The 20,911-nt window shown below is 36.4% G+C and overlaps 3 protein-coding genes and 2 non-coding genes across 5 annotated transcripts; 3 read left to right on the top strand and 2 right to left on the bottom strand.

Moving 5' to 3' along the window:
- Nucleotides 1-20: 20 nt before the first annotated feature.
- Nucleotides 21-2,447, bottom strand: LOC125587965 (putative pectinesterase/pectinesterase inhibitor 22). Its single transcript, XM_048759438.1, has 2 exons — nt 1,425-2,447; nt 21-913 (listed from the first exon to the last, which is right to left on the bottom strand). The coding sequence occupies exons 1-2, from the start codon at nt 2,380-2,382 to the stop codon at nt 246-248; spliced, it is 1,626 nt and encodes a 541-aa protein (XP_048615395.1). The 5' UTR covers nt 2,383-2,447; the 3' UTR covers nt 21-245.
- A 1,000-nt stretch (nt 2,448-3,447) lies between these two features.
- On the top strand, nt 3,448-6,901 carry LOC125587964. The gene is made up of 3 exons (XM_048759435.1): nt 3,448-3,656; nt 3,982-6,226; nt 6,459-6,901. Exons 2-3 carry the CDS (start codon nt 4,084-4,086, stop codon nt 6,737-6,739), a joined length of 2,424 nt encoding a protein of 807 aa, XP_048615392.1. The 5' UTR covers nt 3,448-3,656; nt 3,982-4,083; the 3' UTR covers nt 6,740-6,901.
- Nucleotides 6,902-11,438: 4,537 nt separating this feature from the next.
- Nucleotides 11,439-11,601, top strand: LOC125588031. The gene has a single exon (XR_007324427.1). It is a non-coding gene; the product is annotated as a U1 spliceosomal RNA (small nuclear RNA).
- A 286-nt stretch (nt 11,602-11,887) lies between these two features.
- Nucleotides 11,888-13,624, bottom strand: LOC106400279 (nuclear transcription factor Y subunit A-2). Its single transcript, XM_013840654.3, is given in 6 exon segments — nt 11,888-12,299; nt 12,301-12,567; nt 12,654-12,875; nt 12,967-12,993; nt 12,995-13,062; nt 13,296-13,624. Coding segments are annotated over 6 exon segments (843 nt in total). The 5' UTR covers nt 13,492-13,624; the 3' UTR covers nt 11,888-12,236.
- A 5,942-nt stretch (nt 13,625-19,566) lies between these two features.
- LOC125588042 lies at nt 19,567-19,729 on the top strand. The gene has a single exon (XR_007324438.1). It is a non-coding gene; the product is annotated as a U1 spliceosomal RNA (small nuclear RNA).
- The last annotated feature ends 1,182 nt before the right edge of the window (nt 19,730-20,911 follow it).

Below are 20,911 nucleotides of genomic sequence, written 5' to 3'. Positions count from 1 at the left end.
TGAGTTAGTGGGATACCATATATTACAACCATTTCAAATTAGCTAAAACTATTCAAATAAGATGTAAAGAATTAAAGGGTGCTTTACATAATTGTATAATCAGACAGGCTATTAATAAAAACATACACATAGCAGAAACTATATATTCGTGATATGATCAGCTAGAACCAGGGCTTAAATGGATGATAAACAGCGTATGAAAAATAGTAGCATAGTCATAAAAACATACTAAAGTTTTATTTTAATTAATTAGCTAGGCCAGCCGTGAACGTGACACCTGTTGCCGGAAGCCACCTCCGACCGTCAATGAACGATCCAACGGTGAAGGACATCGCAGTCCGTTTGTCCATAATATGATAACCGGGCCATTTAACCCGACCAGATGCCCGCCAACCCGGCCCAATATTATTATATTCGCCATACCACAAAGTATCCAAAGCAAAGTTACCAAACCACTCAAGCCAGCCTCTGGGCTGGACCAGCTGGCTCATATAAGTGTTCATGTAAACCGTTCTTGAGTAAAGTTTCCACGGCCGGCCAAGATAAGTAGGCTGTGTGGCTAACACGTAACTGTTCATGATCACAAACCCTGTGTTCTGGTTAGGGCTTTTTCTCCCTTGTGCGGTTATAGTTACCTTCTGGAGCTGTAATGGAACCCTGGTATATATTTTACAGTTCTGTAGTACCGCGGCGCCGTTTCCAAATATGAAATCGATTGTACCATAAATTTCACATTCTCTGTAGAATTGACGGAGGGAATGGGCGTAGAGAGTGTCTTGGTAACCTTCCATGCTACATCGGAAGAAGGCGGATTGGTCGGAATCGACCCTTAATGCAACAGCTTGACGGTTATGTGGCCCGGCCGTGTTTCTGAAAGTTATGTCCCTTGCTATGAATCCTCTTCCAGAAACAGCTGATCAAAACCAAAATAAGGGTTAATCAGACTAATTTTAATAAACAGCAAAATTTTATTGAATAGGCAGTCTCTTGTAACACAAGAAAGGAATGGATTATAAGAAGAGAATGAAAAAAGCTTGAAAGTCTTCAGTTTGCAGAAAGCAAAAGAATATATGCTTAAATTTTGATTTCTGAAATAATAATAAACAAAATTTGACCAAAACCAAAAAGAGAGAAAAGAAGGAAAAGTTCATAAAAGACTAATCAGTTAATTAACTTTAACTAACTGAAACTAATAAATTAGAGATAATAGATACTTCTAACACAAGAAAGGAATGAATTGTAAGACAAAAAATAGTATAAAACTTGAAAGCCTGCGGATTGCAGAAAGCATCTATGCTTTCTGATTTTCAGACACATCGAATAAACAAAATTTCACAAAAAGCAAAAAAAGTGAGAAAGGTTTTTAAAAGGTTAATCAATCAATTAACTAATAACTAACCAATTATTAAATTACTAATACTAACCAACAGTTGCAGTTCGGAAAGTTGTAAGACCCTGCAAGAAATTTCTGTCACCGGTAATAATCGTCTGTCCAATACCGTCACCGACAAGCATAATGTTTGTCTTCTTCTTCTTCATAGCAATATTCTCTCTATACAAACCTTTCTTCACGTATATAACATATCTCTTCGTGCTATGATTCGGAGCCTCGTTGATGGCTTCATTAATCGTCCGATACTTCCCTTTCCCATCCACCGACACGACCGCGTCTGGATGCATCGCGCTAGGGCTGACCCGCGTCATGAGGCTCTCGTCGGTCTCCGAGAGCCACTCAGGGCTCAATACCGAGCTCTCGTTCCTAGATGGCTTGAAAGGCAAGGCATTGAGCTGCGTGTACATGTCTAGGACATTGCTCACGAGCTGAGTGACTTGTCTCAAGCTACCTTTGATCATCTCCTCGTACTTTCTCTCCGTTCCTTCAAATCCTTCGAGACACGTGTCTTGGTTACTCATGGCCGCACTTAGCCATGTCTTGAGGTTGCCTCCTGCTGAAGCAGCGTCGTGAGAGTCACCGTCGATTCCTCCTCCTCCGTGGAGTTTGTTCATCTCGAGCATCGACCATGCTAGCTCAGACACCGAGAAGCCTACAAGCTCTTTGCAATCCTCGATAGCGATTTGTTCACGTGAACGGAAGGATAACGTCGTGACCGTTGGGATTCCTTGCATCGCAAGCTTGGCTTTGTCGTGTGCTTCCTTTACCGCAGCGGTTAGAACCGAGTGAGGGGTTAACCCGTGACCCGATTCTTGGATGTGCGTCCGGATGTTAGAGACGCATGAGTCGTGAGCATCGATGAACTGGCACGCTTTCGCGACTAGAGACTGAACGTTTTCTTCTTTGTATGGCTTGAAAAGTTGTGTTTGGGATGAAAAAGCGTGGACGAACATAAGCATTGTAACAAAGAGAAGAGCGGTCATGCCCATTTTGTGATAACCGGTTTTAGGATTTTGGGTTTAAGTTAACAAGAGGAGAAGAGCAAAGGAAAGAGTGGAGGCATAAATATAGAAGAAAACAAAAATTGGAGGTTTAGTTAGGTATTGATTGTTGGTGAAGAAATGTTCTTTGCCTCTTTGGGGACTGTAGGAACATATTCAAACTTTAATGTTTTTACCTTGTTTTATTACTCTTTTCTCAAGCCAAAGTTATTCTTTCTTCATTTGGCCAAAGCTATTTGTTTTGTTTTGTTCTATAAACTTTAGATTCTGCTTCTAGCGACTAGCAAACTATACTATTTCCTCGCGAATGCATGCAGTCTCAACCGATACTTGTTATGGAAAATCCATTACCATACATTATAAACCGGTTGGTTCAACAATCAACTAAAAAACAAGGAGATGTTCTGGTTTTCTTCCAGGTTATACTGCTGTATTTCTTTTACCATGGTAAGAACATTTCTAATCCAAAAAAAAAACATTTCTAATCCTCACTTTATTTTCTATTCCAAAATAATTTTTAGCGTAAATTATTTTCGAGTTTAATTTTATTCTCTACTCTATACAACAGAGGAAAAAAAAGTAGTCCATAATAAAATAATAATTTTACTTTTTTATTATTTATTTTAAAACAGAGTATAATTATAATTAAATTTTCAATATTTCATTTTTTTAAATGTAATAATACATTAGAGGGATTAAGTTTCTCTAAGTATCATAAGGATGATAACCCTTTTTTTTTGTCAACATATGGATGGTAATCTAAATGCTAAGTTTATTTTATATGAAACTTGCAAACAAAATCTGCTCAAAATAATAACTTAATAAATCTTTTATTTTTGTCATCTACTTTATAATTGATCATTACCGTCGATTCCACGATTAGAAATCTAGAGAAAATTATAACCGTCGGATACAAAACATTTCAGTACGCTCAGCCACAGAGCATAGAGCTGCCTCACGTGCTCAGCCCAATCATGCTAAATATTAAAAAGAGTAAAAAAAAAAAAAAGAGGCCCAATAACAACTCCAAGTGCCACCAGATGCGGTCACGAGCCTAATTCCGTAATTACAGAGACGAGAGAGAGAGCTTCCCATCTCCTTCTCAATAAACCAATCAAAACACCCTTTTCCCTGATTTTGCTCAACCAAAAAAACAATTCGTAAAAAAAAAAAAATTGTAAATAGAGAGGCAAATAAGGCGGGGAAAAGGATCACGATTTCACAAAATTAGTGGAAAAAAAATTCCCAATTCATCGTGAGAGGTTTGTTATTTATTTTGCCTCTGTGTGTATCGTTTTCTTTTATTGAAAAATTGCAATTTTGAATTAAAATTGCTCTTCGTCTCTTCTGGAGATTGTGGGGATTCGTTTAATTTTTATTTTCCAGATGGTAATTTTTTTTTTTTGGCATAGCTTTGGTTGTTGTTTCTATAAAAATATCGGAATTAAATAGCATTTATTAATATCGGGTAACAGTAGATATTTTTTATTCCTTCCCTAAAATGGGAATCAAATCGAGAGCTTTTGATATAAATTTATTTGATTTTTTTCAGTTAATGTGCCTTTTGATTTCTTGTTTTGATTGCAGATCTGGTGTTAGGAGCTGGAGATTTGGTCTTAGGTTTTATAAATTTGTAGGTTCATGAGCTTAGGGTTTAGATTTTAGATTAACCTAATCCAAGAGAGAGTAATGGGGAAGAGAAACAATTTAAAGAGAAGCGTTAGATCTAAGGATAAGGGCTCAGATGAATCAGATGAGGATTATGTGATATCAGACGAGGATGAATCTGAAGGTGATGATCTGAATGAGTATGCCTACGGTGAAGATTCTTTTGATGGTTGTGCTGTGGAGGAGGATGAGGTGGAGGTGGAGGTGGAGGAGGAGGAGGTTGTGCTGAGGTGCGTTGAGTGGCCGAAAGTGAAGACCGGTCCACGTGGCAATCGGAAGATCACGGGATGCAGGTCGAGAAAGGTGGAGCAGGTTGTTGTTGTTTCTGATAAGGAAGAAGATGAGGATCTTGATGATGCTGAGGAGGGAGATGAGAGGGAGGGTGTGAAAGAGATTGGTTTAGGTAAGAGGAGGAGAGTTTTCTATGAGGTGGAAGATGAAGATGGAGACTATCCAGAAGAGGAAGATGTGAGCTGTGGAAAGGAAGAGATGGCGTTGGAGGAGCAGGAGAATGCGTCAGAAAAAGAAGATGATGGAGATTATGATGAGGATGAGGATGGTGACGAAGAGTTTACTGGAGATGAAGAAGATGTCTCACTAGACGAGGAAGAGGAGGAGGAAGCACTCAAGGTTTGTAAGAGAAACAAGCGGAAGCAGAGATCTAGAGGAGGGCGTAAAAGAAGAAATGTTGCAAGTGGAAGGAAGAGACGAGGGAAGAACACTGAGGAAGGAGTTGATGATGATGATGGTGATTTTGTAGATGACTGCCTACCTGCAAGAAAGAGGGCGAGATCATTAAGGCCAAGGCGTCGGTGTACTTTACAATCAGATTCAGACATTGCCTCCTCTGGAGAGTCTGATTACGAGTACACAATCTCAGAGGAGGAAAGAGAGCAGGTAAGAGAAGCCAGTAGTCTGTTGAGAACTAGAGTGAAGCATGTGTCATCTACACGAAAAGCTACGGTCCATAAAGATCTGCCTAAGCCTCGTAAGTCACCTGTGAAGAAAAGTGAAAAGAAGGTAGAGATAGTGATGAAAAACGTGTGTGGGATTTGTCTCTCTGAGGAAGACATGAGGAGATTAAAGGGAGCACTTGACTGTTGTAGTCATTACTTTTGCTTCACTTGCATAATGGAGTGGTCAAAAGTGGAATCTCGATGCCCTCTATGCAAGCAGCGGTTCAGAACAATTAGTAAACCCGCGAGATCTACACATGGTGTTGATTTGAGAGAAGTCGTGATACGTGTACCCGAGCGTGATCAGGTCTATCAACCCACTGAGGAAGAGCTGAGGAGTTATCTCGATCCATACGAAAATATAATATGCTCGGAGTGTCACCAAGGTGAAGACGATGGGCTTATGCTGCTTTGTGATCTTTGTGATTCATCTGCACATACGTACTGTGTTGGACTCGGGAGGGAAGTACCTGAAGGAAACTGGTACTGTGAAGGTTGTAGACCTGGATCAGCTAGCTCCCAAACCACGTCCGAGCCACAAAGGGTGAGTGGCTTTTACAGTAGACCATCACCTCTTGTTGTTTCAGGGCAATATCAAGATCCGTCCTCGCTAGTCTCCCCGCGTACACCGTTTTCCAGTGGAGATTACCTTTTCTCTTCGAGGAATGGTGATGTTCAAGGCTCTTCTCCATCCGGGTTAGGGGGAGCAACCACGTTGTCGAGAAGAAGGACGCTTCATAGACACATACAAAATATTATCAACGGTGATAGGCTTGTAAATATGGGGAGTAGAAGTGGTGGAACATCGATGATTGCTAACTCGAGTGATGGTTTCTTGGCTACACAAATTGGTCATGGCAGAGAAATAGAACCGCCTCAACCTACAGGGATGTCTTTGTATACAATCTCTGAGGAAAGACTCCACAGTAACAATCCATTGATTTCTACCCATGGACCTGAGCTTTTATCTCCCAAGTTAGATCATTTTGGAAGCGAAGGAGTCAGACATTTCTCTAGTAATACATTTCGTGGCGATGCACCCATCGATTTAGGATTGCGTCATGGACTCGCTCAGGGTGATCCCGTGTTTGGTAATCAGCAACATCTACGCAGCTACATGCCAAACACAATGTTTTTGACGGGAGGCGAACGACTGCAACAAAGAGTTAAAGCTCATCTCCAGAACTTGTCTCGTCAAATCAACTTAGGTACACATAATCCAATCCCCTCTTCAAGCTCTTGGTTTAACCAAAGTTTAATAATCTTTAATCATTGAAAATGTTGATAATGGCTTTAGCAATAAATCTTCAACTCGTTAACTCTCTCTAAGATTAATTTATTGTTTACACAACTCCACCCTTTGGATTGTAATGTTGATTAAAACTCTTTATCCGCCTTCTGATGGTAGTTCTTGGGTACAATTTCCACTGTCTTGTACAGGACAAGCCACGTTTGAGGAGATTTCCACGTGCTCAATACACACGATACTGGCAGCTTGTGGACTGGAACACAAGAGCAGTGAAGTCCACTTTGTCCCGCCGTCAGTGACGTGTCCTCACGATGATATGAGACCTGGGAGCAGCAGTGGTAACAACAACAGCAGCAGCAGCAGCCTGATGAATGGGTGTTGCTCTTCTTGTTTTGATTCGTTTGTAGAAGATGTAGTTAAGATGATTCTGGACACAAGACAACCCCATTGGTTGAGGTTAGGGCTCCACTAAGCTTCAATTGTTTAGATTTGTTAGAAAATGATAAATCTTTTGACTGACTTTTTGTTCAGATATTGAACCTTAATTTTTAGCCATTGTATATGATAAAGTGGGGGTCGATTCATTATTTTGAAAAAAAATCCCTTATGTATTAATAGAGGATCATTGGGATTAGACTAACCTTTTGATTGAAAGTTATTTACACAAAAACCAGCTAACGTGGCAGTCTCTAAGGCCTTCTCAGCCTCCTTTAATATTAATCTTTCTAACACTAGAGAAATTACAATTCTCTGCCACTGAATAATATTCGACCCATATAATTATTTTTTATATATGTTTTGTAGACTATATAAAAGTAACAGACACGTTGGTGTGATCGTTATACAGATAACTTAAACAGACTATATAAAAGTATATGACACGTTGGTGTAATCGTTATACAGATAACTTAAACAGATTTGATAGTATTCAACGTCAAATAAAAATAATATTCAAATTTCGTTATTCTTTATTTTTTTTGTTGTAATCACAGATTAAGAACCATTTTGTCGTATAAAGAATCTTTCTCGAATGTGCAATCTCATGTGTACTCAAATAAGTTCATCCACGAACTTTGTTTTCGTACACAGACACTAACCTTCTGATAGTTCCTCTAAAGTTTTTGATCATTGTAACTGACTTTCTACAGATTACATACTATCATTTCTTACGTAAATTAAAATCAAACTAACAGTACTATTATATGTGTCAAGTTTGTAGAATGTTAAGTTGGAATGCCGTTTTATAAAATCTGCCGTTTTTATAATACTTTTTGGAGAATGTGTGGCGTTTTTGAAACTATACAGGTAAACATCCAATAATGATCAAACTTAATCGAGTATGGTTATGTTACAATAATTTGTCACTTCAATGCAGATTTGAATTTAAACGATAGCTACCTATGGTGAACTCCGAATTTGCCTTGATTGATTTTTTTGATAGGCGAGATTGACAAAAAAAGAAAGCATTAATATCCATTAACGTTATATTAAAATGTTTGGTTTAATAGACAAGTAAATTTATGGCGTATATTATACCATAAATTTATTAATCATGAAAGATTTGGTGCCTAATTCTAAGTTTCCTTAATGTGGGGGTGTAATTTAATAGATATTTCTTATACTTGAAACTAAATCCCGCTAATTTGATACGTGCGCGTTGGGGTAACCCTAGAGATGCTAGACTATATAAAGACCCATCTTCACTCTAAACTCCATCTCGCATAAACTTGATTCTATAAGCTTTATTACTTACAATCAATGGCAGGTTTTGACGAAGTTTCCCAATCGAAGCCGTACAAGTCAATGTGGAGAATCAAGGTGAAGATAATTCGCATGTGGAAGCAGTATACTGCTCAAGGTGGAGAAACAATCGAAATGGTGTTGGTTGATTCCAAAGTGAGTTCATTGAAGTGAATCTTTATTAATTCTGTTAGAATCGTGTGGTCTTTATGTAGATAGTAACTTATATGATCTTCCATTTTTGTACAGGGTGATAAAATTCATGCCAGTGTTAAGAAAGACTTGGTGGAGCAATTTGACCCAGTTCTCATGGAAGACTTCACGAAGATTCTGATTAATTTTGCGGTCACTCATGCATGTGGATCTTATAGGACAACCAAACATGCCTACAAGATCGCTTTTGTAAGCACTACAAAAGTGCGGCCCTGTGAGGAACTGCCAATGAATTTGACTGGTTTTACACCTGCAAAGTTTTTCGATGTCTTGGATGGTAGTCTAAATACTGACTATCTGGTTGGTGAGTATCCCTGAATTATGCACATCAAAGTTGTTTAAAATTATATGATAATTTGGTTCACTACTCACTATTCTATTTTTATTTTTCGCCTTTTTTTAGATGTTATCGGTCAGATTGTCGAGTATAGTCATGTGGAAATTGTGTCTGTTAATGGAAAAGACACTGAAAAGAAAACGGTTGAGCTGCGTAATGAAAAGTAAGTTGTACTCTTTCATGATGTCTACCATGTTTACATTATGGATACGAATGTATATATTTAGCAAAGTCTGATTCATGTTTCTGGTTACATTTCAGTGATGTTAGGCTTACAATTGTTTTGTGGGGAAAGTTTGCAATGAATGTAAGCGATGCTATTCAACTTCGTGCTGACCATGCTGTCGTTTGTGTTTTGAGGTTTTGCAAGATCAAAGTTTGGAAAGGAAGTTATAAAGTTTGATTTTTATGTTGCATATATACTGAACCAATTTCCAAATTATGTATCATCTTACATATTTTTTTGTTTGTATTTTTTGTAGAGGATCGAAGTGTATCAAATGCATACAATGTGTCTGACATTGCGATTAATCCCTCTATGAATGAAGTCCAAGCATTTCTTGCATTGTAAGTAATATATTGTTTAATATGATAAACTTTCGATACTAAATATTTTTTCTACTTAGAATTAGCCATCTGTTCCTTTATTTGCATATATATTATTTATTCCAATAACCAAAAATTGCTTGGTATTAAATAGGTTACCAAAAGATGGTTTGCCTTTGGTAATCGTGGAGGCCAAAGCTCTTCCAATGTTTCTATGATTTCAGAGAAGGAAGACTTTTTCATTCATATACCAAGGAAGACAATATCTGAGGTGTTGGAGAGCAGACAGGTTTGAATGATATTTCCATTGTTTTTACATAGTAATTTACGTAATTACAGGCATCTGACACATAATTAGCACATTTGCAGACTGAGAGGTGTATTGTTATGTGTACTATAGCATCCATTGAATCAGATATGGGTTGGTTCTATTTGAGTTGCAAAGTATGCTCTAAGAAAGTTCAAACCGTGCCTAATGACAACGATGAAGGTGGGTTCAAGTACTTTTGTACCAAGTGTAAGGTTTACACTCCTAAGATGTTGCCAAGGTAAAAGAATTACGTGTCATTATATATTTTTTACAAACCTGAAAGGATGTTCAAAGATTATGTTTAACCCAAGCATCCCAGAAATTGAAGCTTTCAAGAAGAAGTAAGCAAACGATATAGCCTAACTATTAGTAATCTTTACCAACTTAACTTATTCACCTTTATACACTGACACAATATTTTTGGTGATTTCCAGGATTCCAGCAATAGCATTTTGATGACATATATCAAAATATGAAGTTCAGTAATGTTTGGGTTTTTACTATAATATGCAGTGTTTCCTTCTATTTATTATAATTGGATTTTAATAATTATATGCAGCTTTTCCTTTCTATTTCTTATGTTTGGCTTTTATAATAATAATATGCAAATTTTTTTTCTTCTTTTCGCCTCACAACGTCTATTACCATTGAATCGTATCTTTATTATTAATTTTATTAAAAACAAAATCGTTAACCTAATTCTCAAAGTCTACAATAACAGAAGTGTACAATCTATTTATTGGTTTAGATTATATGGGATTTAATAAAAAAATGAAAACGTTTTGCAAATACCTGGGAGGTAAATTCTGATTCTGACCGCGAACCCAGAACAAGCTTCACTCCGCTTCGAAGCATTATTAGATGTTATAGTACAAGAGTGGCATCATTTTTGCCTCATCCACGTCTATTGCTCACTCCCTCTTCAATTTAGAAGAAATCCAAATACTGAGAAGGCGTTATTAGATGTTAGAATCAACATAATTATCGTTTTACCACGAATCTCATAAACAAAACATATAAAACGACCATAAAATTACCTGAATAATCTTCCACCGAATAAAATTGGTGAATTGCGAAACCCTATTCCCCTTTTGATTAAATTTGCCTGCGTTTTTTTTTCAGTGATTTGAAGCTCGAAATAACTCAATTTTGTCGGCTAACCCATGAGACCATGTCTTATCTAATTGGTTAGCGTAATTTTTTTAAAGCCCATTTTCTAAAACGTTTACAGGTTTCACAAATTTATAAAAAAGCCCATGTGGTCCATTATAAACATGAACATTTTAATTTTACGAAGCACATGATGAATCAGGTTTTTTAAAAACCTTGTGTTCATTACGGAAGCTGACTATATTAATTTCACATGCGCTATATGGTTTGGTAAATTTATACTATCGTTTAAATATTTTTCTGTATATATTATATGTTTCTATATGTTTATTAAGCAAACAAATTCTATAAAAACTAACCTCATATTTTCTTAAAATTACGTATTTTTCAGAATTAAAACAAATTACTGTATCAACAAAAATAGCCATTACAATAGACTTTTTTTTTGAAAAAGTACAATAGACTTTCCAATGGCTATATAATGATATAGTTCCAACTCTTTTTTCCATTTTCGTACATAACTACATGGTAGGGAATAAATTATTTTTAAACGAGGCAATTTTACACTACTCAAAATACAAATTTATTTCAAAAAAATATTTAACTCCGCGCAAGGTGCGGGTCTTGATTTTATTATTCCACCTGTTAAGCTAATTAACTCGGATACGAACCCACCTTCATACAATTTTAGTAAAATACTTGACTTAGGCCCAAAAAGAGTGCGGCCCACTAAAGGATCTAAACAAATGTCTTGCCGGTTCGCGTGTTTGTTAATCCCGTCCGACACGTCGTTTAACAAGGATAACATTGAACGGCAAGCTGTGAGAGAGTTTGCAAAACATCCCACATCGGTTACGAGAGAAAGAGAAGCTTTGGAAACTCAGTATAAATAAGAGGCTCGTGTGATCGAGCAAATCACTTACCTGGACGGGGTCGACTCGTGATCAAGAAGACGAGTGGCCTAGGCTAGTGACTTCCATTGCACATACCGGAAGGGTGCTTAGCCTAAGGTCTTCCCAAGTGGAAGAGCCTACGTCATTATTTGTGGCAGGGGGGTTTGCGTTCGCGCAGCCCCCACCAATATATCAGTCTTAAATGTTCGCTTCAATACCCCTTTTTAAAGTGGTATTGATTATGTTAAGAGTGTACATTGAAAGATCAAAGTGGCTATACCACACCCGCTGCAAAGAAACACAATGAATAATAGGTCAACGTTCTGAGATTTAAATGTTCTGTTTTTTTTAAGGTACGGAAGCTTCCAAGTGGGACAGAGTTTGGTGTGTATTTTGTTTTTCAACAAAATGAGATAAGAAAAGGAGATATAGAAAAGCAAATATGTTACATACTTACATAAAGCCGCCACATAACTAGAAGGTCTTACCATTGTTTCAGAAACATAGACAAACACACATACACAAGGAAATATAGACAACAACATCAGAAAAACAAACGAAAGAGTTGGAACAAGTGAGGTAAGTTGCCAAAGCCCCCAACATTGTTCTTCACCAGTTTTAACTAGTTTCACACTAAGATAACATCAAGGTTTCCTTCACCTGAAGGAGAAGAAGCCTTGGTACAGAATGAGCCAAAGATGATTTGCCTGTTCACAGTCAAAATGCAAGAATAAGAAGGAAAAAAAAAACCATTGTCCTTTCTCAAGACAAAGAGTTCTCCATCTCTCTCTCCGTTTGACTGAGAAACAAAGGTAAAGGATCAGGTATTGAAATCCAAGCAGCCGTTATCCATTGCTGCTGCTGCAAACCACTTGCTGGGCAATTACCATGCCACCAAGAAGATGGACCGAAGAACTCAGAAAGTAGTTCATGCTTGTAACTTCTGATACTGAGACATTGAGTCCGTGTGATAAGTTCATGATCTGACCTTCAAGATGAATAACTTCAGAGTTCTGAGAGTTACTTTTCTGAGGCTGAGACTGAGTCTGCTTAGTGTCATCAGCTTTCTGACTTTTGGTGTTCAAGAATCTCCCACCGGATCCTCTAGGACGGCGCAATGCATGGAGGTGACGTGAATGATGCATATAAGGCTGCAGCATTTACATTAACATTAGTGCAAAAAAGACAACACTAACTCATTTGTAATAAAAATACTAAAATAGTTTGTAATATCTACCTTACGACCTCTGCTACTCAGTTTGTTGTGATGAAGAACAGAAGCAGCTTTTGCACGGGACTGGCGTCGCCTTATGATACCATGGTATTGCTTTGAGTTGACGTAGATTGTTCCATCTTCTGTTTCCATGTTTAGAGGGAGCATTACTCTGCTCTGAGATCCATAAGCTGAAACAACAACTCCATAGTATTCTTCTTCCACACAAGGATACTTTGTGTACATCTAAATGAGCACCAAAACAAGTACTAAACACTCAGAAACAAACTAAAGGAACTTTGATGATAGGCTACATATTTTTTAGATGTTTTATAACCTGTGGCTGAGAAAATCCAAGTTCCAAGCAAAGGTGGTTTCATTGAGAAAACAGATCCATGAGGCTTTGTCACATCTCTTGAATTCTTTACATCACCTAAATGCAGAACAAAATTGCATTTTTAGATTCTCAGTTATCTAGAAAAAAGAAATGTTTCACAACTCAAGAGTTTGAAGCACACAAAATTTCTTCCTTTCTCATATTTTTGTGGTGTCTGAAGAATCTAAGATTCCCTTTAGACAATTTAGCTTAGTTACATTTACTCTCAGACACCTATAAGTAACTAGTAAATACATTCATAGAGAAAGACAGAGGAAGTTGAGAGTTACCAAGTGAGAAAGCTAAGTGAGATGCAGAGTTGCTCTGTTTATCCCCACCATGTTCTGTCTCTCCGGCATACCCAGCCGGGAAGGAGTCAGAATCTCCGGCAAGACTCGCTGGAGCCAAGGGCTGAGATCCAAAAACATTCCACCAAGGAATCTGTGGAGCAGAGAGAAGACTTTCTCTCATAATTTGCATAGTCATCTCCAAAATCTAATACAAAAACTGGAGAAAATGACAAGAAGTCATGATTTGATGTTGCAAAGATGAAAGATCTGTTCAGTTTTTTGAGATAAGACCAAAGAAGAAGAAAGAAAAGAAGTCAACAAAGTAAAGAGCTTCGATGTGAAATCTTTGTCGAGTTTCAGACCAATGTGAGAAGATTTGTAAGAGAACGGTAAGGACTTTGGGATTGGGTATTACGCAAACCCACAAGAATGAGGTAACCCATAAGCGAATCATCATCTAGAGACAAGCTTTTTGAGATAAGACACAGAAACTGATATCTTGTAACGAACCAAACACTAGATAAGACACAGAAACTGATATCTTGTAACGAACCAAACACTAGACAAGAGTCCCAAATAGGAAACAAACTCTAAAGCGAAGGTTGAGTAAGAAACAAGTTAAAACTCCAAATGTTGGCTAATATCAAACACACTAAAACCTATGTGAATCTAAAAGGATAAAACTTACACGCGGGTGGGAGTGAGAGAGAGAGAGAGCTTCAGATTCCTAGGAAGAGGCAGGGAAAAAAACCCCGGTTACGTTGTTAGGAGCCATGTCGGTTCCAAATCAAGAAACAAAGATTCATTCACGCAACACTATAATAAAGAGCTAGAGTGGAGCCAATATATGAATTACAAGTGGAGATGGTAACTCTAGCTTCATCCACCAATCACCTTCAACTTTTATGTTTTCTTCAAAAGCTACAATGATCCCACTTTTTTTTTTGAAACACCACTTTCATTCATACTTAAACATCCAAACTACATTTAAAAGAAAAGTTGTTTAGAACTCTCCAAACAAAAGACAATACAACATAAAAGATAGCAAACGCTCTAAGATAGTAGGACAGCGAATCCAGAGCAACGCTCGGATGCGTCAATACAAAGTTTACGACATTGCCGAAACCTTGAGAAATAGTCACCGTATATCGTGACGTTGACATCCAATCCGCACCTCGGAATATTGTCGAGACGAAATCCGTTGTATCTTCAGGCCCCGAACGAACCGCTACACAAGATAACAAAACGGCTATAGATATGGAAAAACACCTCCATTCAAAGATTGGAGGGAAAGCACTCCTCAAAGAGGAGGCAGATGGTGATGGTGATGAGCCCGATGAATCCACCGGTAAATGAACAAAAGATAGACTCTTCGACAAAGAGAGATAATCATGTAAAAGCAATTCAGTTTCTGTAAAAATCTTGATGAATCTATCAAAAAATTTCAGAAAAATAGCCAAAAAGACCAAGATCCCCCACTGATTGTTGAGCTGTGAAACTGGGCTGAAGTTAAACGCAGATGGGCTTATCAAGCCCACTAGCAAATTGTTTTGGCCCAACTCCGCAAGAGTGACAACAGTAGAGTGGCATCGCCGGTGAAGAAGATACGCAGCGGAATGAGCACGACGGCCGGCGGAAAGACGGGTTGAGTCCAGTGACGGGAGAAAAGCTGATACCATCCTCCAGTTCGGTGGATACGAGCTAAAGCGATGTGGAGGAGGTCGTCTGACGCTAAGGCTTTCTCGGTGAGAAAAGCGTAGCTGCAACGAGAGACCAGAGGTATCAAACGGCGAGTACGGCGGCGGATCTGACTTGAGAAGTCCATATCCGTAGGAACAAACTCTGCTCACCCAAGCTAGAGGTAGAAACTCGTAGATCTGAGAGTCAACGATGGTGAGGAGCGGCAATGATGAAGCACGGCGTTTGCAGTTGGTGAAAAACACGACGGATGAAGTGGAATGGGGAGCCCCCCAAGAAGAATCGGATCCGGTGAAGCCCGGTCCGTAAATGAAAGACCAACCGCTTTGACTCTCGACGGCAAGCCTTCTCCGGAGAGATCTGTCGACGAAAGCTTTGGCGGTGACTAAAACGCCGAAAAGATCTGAGAAAACGCAAGAGAGACGAGGACGGGAGCAAGAGAGAGAGAGAGGAGCTCGACGCCGGCGGTTTGAGACCCCACCGGCGTCAAGAAATGGTGGTTTCAAAGACGCCTCGATTCTCGTGTCTGAGAGGATTTTTATCTCTTTAGCCTTATTCTTCTTATAATCAATGATCCCACTTATAAGACCTTTTTTTCATTTATACCATTAGGTAGAGAGAGTAGTGCTTGGTAGGGTTGTCAACTGGATCGTTTATTGTGATTGTGGTCCTTTGTAAGCTTTTAACATTGCTGTATATGCTTCATTAAAAAGTTCACCACTCAACAAATGATAACAAATAAATAAAGTAAGCAGCCTTACAACTTCGACAATGACATGCCAATATGGCGATATTTGATAATATAAGCTCGTGAGTCGTGACTTATTCCCTAGTACACTTAACCTTGTATAATTCCGTAAATATATAGACCAAACACATACGATCACATGAATATGTTATAGATTTGACACCTGCCGAGATGATGTTATTCTTAACTAGGTTTCTAAGTGGTTTTTCACACATTATCCTTTAATTTGTTTCCTTTTTTTGTTATGTTACATAAAGTGGTTCAAGATATGTTGTGAACCTGAAGGCACGTGAATGTATATGAACATGCATGCAAAAAAAATCACAATAGACATAAATATGATATGGCTTGAATGAATATGCTAATGCTAAAAGCGAATTTAGATTAGATTGAAAACAATATAGAGTTTAGCTGTCTAAGTTTAGTGTTTGCTTTTGTTTTTATAGTATGTACTTAAGTAATGCTTAATCTTATCCAAATACGAGCTTTCTATCTTTGCCAACATTATTCAATTGAATTATGCACTTTTAATTTCTATTATCTTTTAACAGAAATACTTACTTCCACTATGTAGAAGTTCATTACTAAATTCAACTATTGTTTTGGAGTTATCTTGGACCACAATACTTTTTGAGGATTAGATCTACAATTTTACTGCAGTTTTTTTCTATTTTTTTTTTCAAACCGAAGTCAAAATAATCTTTAGAATAAAAAATAATTTTGTGAACGTTGCCAATGACAAGTAACACGTCTACTGAAAAAACCCTTTGGCCTACACCCAAATTAGGTCCGGGCATTCGAAATAACCCGATCTGGTATCTCGGATTTCAGATATGTAAAAATTGGTACATATCGTGTGTATTTATAAAACTTTGGATCGGATTTGGTTCGGTACTTGTCGGATCCGGATAATTTCGGATATATCCAAAGTAACTGTAGAAAAATCGGTTTCAGTTCGGGTTTAGCTGTTTTTATCCGAACATATGAAAAATGTGTGCTTTTTACTCGACTTATCTGAATACTCGAATCAATTATAAGAGAATAAAACCTATAAATATCAGAACTCTGAAATTAAATAAAAGCATGCTTGAAAATAAACTCACAAGAAAATAAAATCAGTCTTGAACAAACTAAATCCTATCTTTATTTAATGAGTCTATATTAACCAAAAATCGGATATGTCGGGTAGTCGTTCAGATAATACCCGATCCGACCCAGTACCCGAAACATAAATAAAAGCATACCCAATCGGGTATTTCATCATATCCGGATCCGATCCGAAACCCGATTTTTCGGATCGGTATCGGTTTGCCCAGGCCTAACCCAAATGATGATACCATCATCCATAAAACAGATATTCATCATTTATATCCAGAGATTAGATCATCAAGTTGTAACTCAGCTCTATTTCACTACACATTATCTGGCTTTTATCTGATTCTACCAGTTTTGATACGTTTCACATATCATATTATTTCAAACCTCGTCAATCAAATCAACAACTCTCAAATGAAGTGGATTGTTAAAATTATCCCCGAAGACATGAATTTGGGTATTAGCATAAAATATTATTGTTGAAGAGTTTGCTAAGGTTGGTTACAACATTTGATGGGAAGATACATCCAACTGAGCCTTGAGAAATTAAGAGATAAAATGTTTATTTTTTCTTGTTTCACTCTTATTTTATGTGAAAACAATGGTTCAATGCTTCTCTTTAAATTTGTTGTTGTTTTGTTTATTTAACAATGGCTTTCAACAAGGATGTTCTTAGTTAAAAAAAATCAATATCTAACAACAATCAGACACAAAAATAGTCCCTTAGCTTTTTAAAGTGATTCTGCTTTTCTCTTGGGAGAAAAATCATATTAGATATTTGTCCATCCTAATCTTATGCGATTTATTTGTTAAAGTCACTCGACGGCTCCAGCTTTTCTCAAACTTCCAAAAATTAATGAACTGACCAAATCACCAGCTATATATTTTAATGGATATTGTGTTATTCAAAAAAGCATGAGATTAAAATTATAGGAAATTGGCTATCCTATTTTTCAATAAGCATGTTATGGATTACCAACAAATTATATACTAGGTGATTTTTCGTGCTCATATATTAAATAATCACAATTAAATAAATTATAATAACTACTCAATATATAAACCATATTTAAATTATTTATAATATATATGTATAAAATATTTTTTTAATTATTATTATTTTATTTTCTAATTAGACATGTTATTTGTGTAGAATATTTATTCGGTGCGGCTATGATACATGATTGGTTTGATTATTTTTATTATGTAACATTATATTGTAGAAATTTGTTTGCATTAAACTCAATTGTTTTTAAATATACCAAGATTAGTGTCTAGTTGCAATGCAACATTAAGAAACGTCTGAAAGCTTTTAAAAGTATTAAGGATTTTTAACGTTAAAAGCCCTCAACTAAGTTTGTTTTGGGCAAAAAAAACCAAACTAAGTATTTAACGGAAAAACCTTCGAACTAAATTTATTTAATGAATTAAACCCTATCAGATCATAATTACCATTACTACCGGTAAATCTTTAGTTTATGGGTTTTTAGTTTTTACATTAAGTAAACACAGTTGAGGGGTTTTACCATTAAAAATCAAAAAAAATCAAAATTTTATAATATTATCTAAAAATTAGTAACTTAAAATTTTAAAATTAACATTTTTTGTAAATATATGAGTTTTTTGAAGTGTTTTTAACATCAACATTATATGTATAAATTAAAAATGTAAAATCTCAGAAAATATAATAAAATTATCTAAAGATTTATTACTACGTTTTCTTAGATAAGATATAATTTTTATTATATTTTCTTGTTTTTACATTTTTAATATTTTAGTAATTTTATTACAGGTAAATCTTTAGATATTTTTTATTATATTTTCTTGGGTTGTTATATTTTTAATTTATACATATATAATGTTGATGTTAAAAACACATCAAATTCATATATTTACAAAATAAAAATAAAATGTTAATTTTAAAATTTTAAGTTACTAATTTTTAGATAATATTATAAAATTTTAATTTTTTATTTATTTTTTAATTTTTAATAGTAAATCCCCTCAACTATGTTTATTTAATGTATAAACCCCTAAACTAAAGATTTGTCGGTAGTAATGGTAATTATGACCTGATAAGTTTTAATTCATTAAATAAGGTTAGTTCGAAGGTTTTTCCGTTAAATACTTAGTTTTACGGTTTTTTATCTAAAACAAACTTAGTTGAGGGGTTTTAACGTTAAAAACCTAAATATTAATTGTTCTCACCGTGCCATCCTTTCCTATATTACGTTTGTACTCAAACATAGTTAGTTGTTCTCTACATAACTTCATAGTAAGTCGAATTTCAACCTACACATTTATAAGCCGCATAGAGATTTACATCACTCATGGACCATGTTGATTATTGCTTTAGGCATCCACCTGGAATATTGTTTTAACTCTCTAGGTTAGCTATGGCTTTACCCAGTATTTACTATTCATAATTTAAATGCAGGCCTAATACCAAAATTGATGACATTGTACTAGTGATAGCTTTTGGGCCACCAAAGATACCCAGCCCACAAAAGAGTTCCAAACTGTAAACAAAAGCCTAGCCGTTTCGCGTATTTACAAAGCCTAACCGACACGCCGTTCAAAAAAAGGAATCACTAAAAACGGCACTGTGCGTATTAAGGAAATAAGAACGGCGCGAAGTCTGATTTATTAAAAGCATCCCACATCGGTTACGAGAGAAGGAGGAGCCTGTGAAAACTGGGTATAAATAGGAGGCTCGTGGGAACAAGTTAATCACTTACCTGGACGGGGTCAACTCGTGATCAAGAGGACGAGTGGCCTAGGCTAGTGACTTCCATTGCACATACCGGAAGGGTGCTTAGCCTAAGGTCTTCCCAAGTGGAAGAGCCTACGTCATTATTTGTGGCAGGGGGGTTTGCGTTCGCGCAGCCCCTACCATTCATAGTCAAGTTTTTTTTTTTTCGGCGAGTCAAAACCGTTCAACTTGCTCTGATATACTGCTTATGAGTTATGATTATAAGAAGAAGACTAGTTTCGAATAGGCCCGGGCGTTCGGGTATCCGTTGGTATTCGGATTGGGATTACGCTTCTAGGTCCCATACTAAAATTTTATTAGTACGGGTCGGATTCGGATAATAACACTTTGGGTTCGGTTTGTATTGCATCATAAAACTCATAAGATATATATCGTACGGATTCGGGTTATATCGGTTTGGTTCGGATATAACCAAAGTAAAAAACAAAATTTTTGAAGTAAAACATAAAGAAAAACATTTAAATTAAATAAAAATTAATCTATCACATATAAAATAACAATAAAATGTTAAATCAAACATGAAAACAAACATCATTTGTACACAATATGTATTGTCTTATAGAGAGTAGACTTTTTATTTTAGTGAGCAAATTATAAAATACTCATTTATAACTAATTGTGTACTTAAAGCATTTATTAGAATTTTAATATTTATTAGTATATATAATATTACCACAAATATTGAATTTAATAATTGGAATACTTATATATATTTCAAAATATTTATATTGACTATTAATTTCAGATTTTTCGGGTTACCTGTTCGGGTTCGGTTAATAACACTTCGGGTTTGAATATTTTTTGTACCACCCTATAAGACCGTTTGGGTATTTTTACGTTTCGGATCGGATAACGGGTCGAGTTTTTCGGATTTCGGATTCCGGATTTTATGCTGAGGCCTAGTTTCGGAGTCTAATCAGAAACATAGTGAGAAACAAAAGGTTAACATCCTTAAGAGCACCCACATTAATGAACCCCCTCTTGGGGTTCATCTTTTCAATTTTTTACTATTAAATTTTTTTCTTTTACTTTTTGATTAAAAAAAAAAAAAAAAAAACTAGACCAATCACGGGCCGCCACGACACATGGGGTCCGCGCTACAGTGATGAACTTTAGGAGAGATGGGTTCAGCCCAGAAAACTTTAGGAGAGAGAGGTTCAGGTTATTGAATTATTTTATTTTATTTTTCTTAATTTTTGTGTGAACTCCCCCGTAAACCCTCTATGCGGATGCTCTGAGCCCACGAGATCATGATTGAGGCCCATTAACATTCAGGTTTTTTTCGAACTAAGCCCAAAATTA

Source organism: Brassica napus, chromosome C5 (assembly GCF_020379485.1).
Source record: "Brassica napus cultivar Da-Ae chromosome C5, Da-Ae, whole genome shotgun sequence".
Classification (NCBI taxonomy): domain Eukaryota; kingdom Viridiplantae; phylum Streptophyta; class Magnoliopsida; order Brassicales; family Brassicaceae; genus Brassica; species Brassica napus.
The sequence above is the reverse complement of the archived record's forward strand: the minus strand, read 5'-3'. Positions and strand labels throughout refer to the sequence as shown.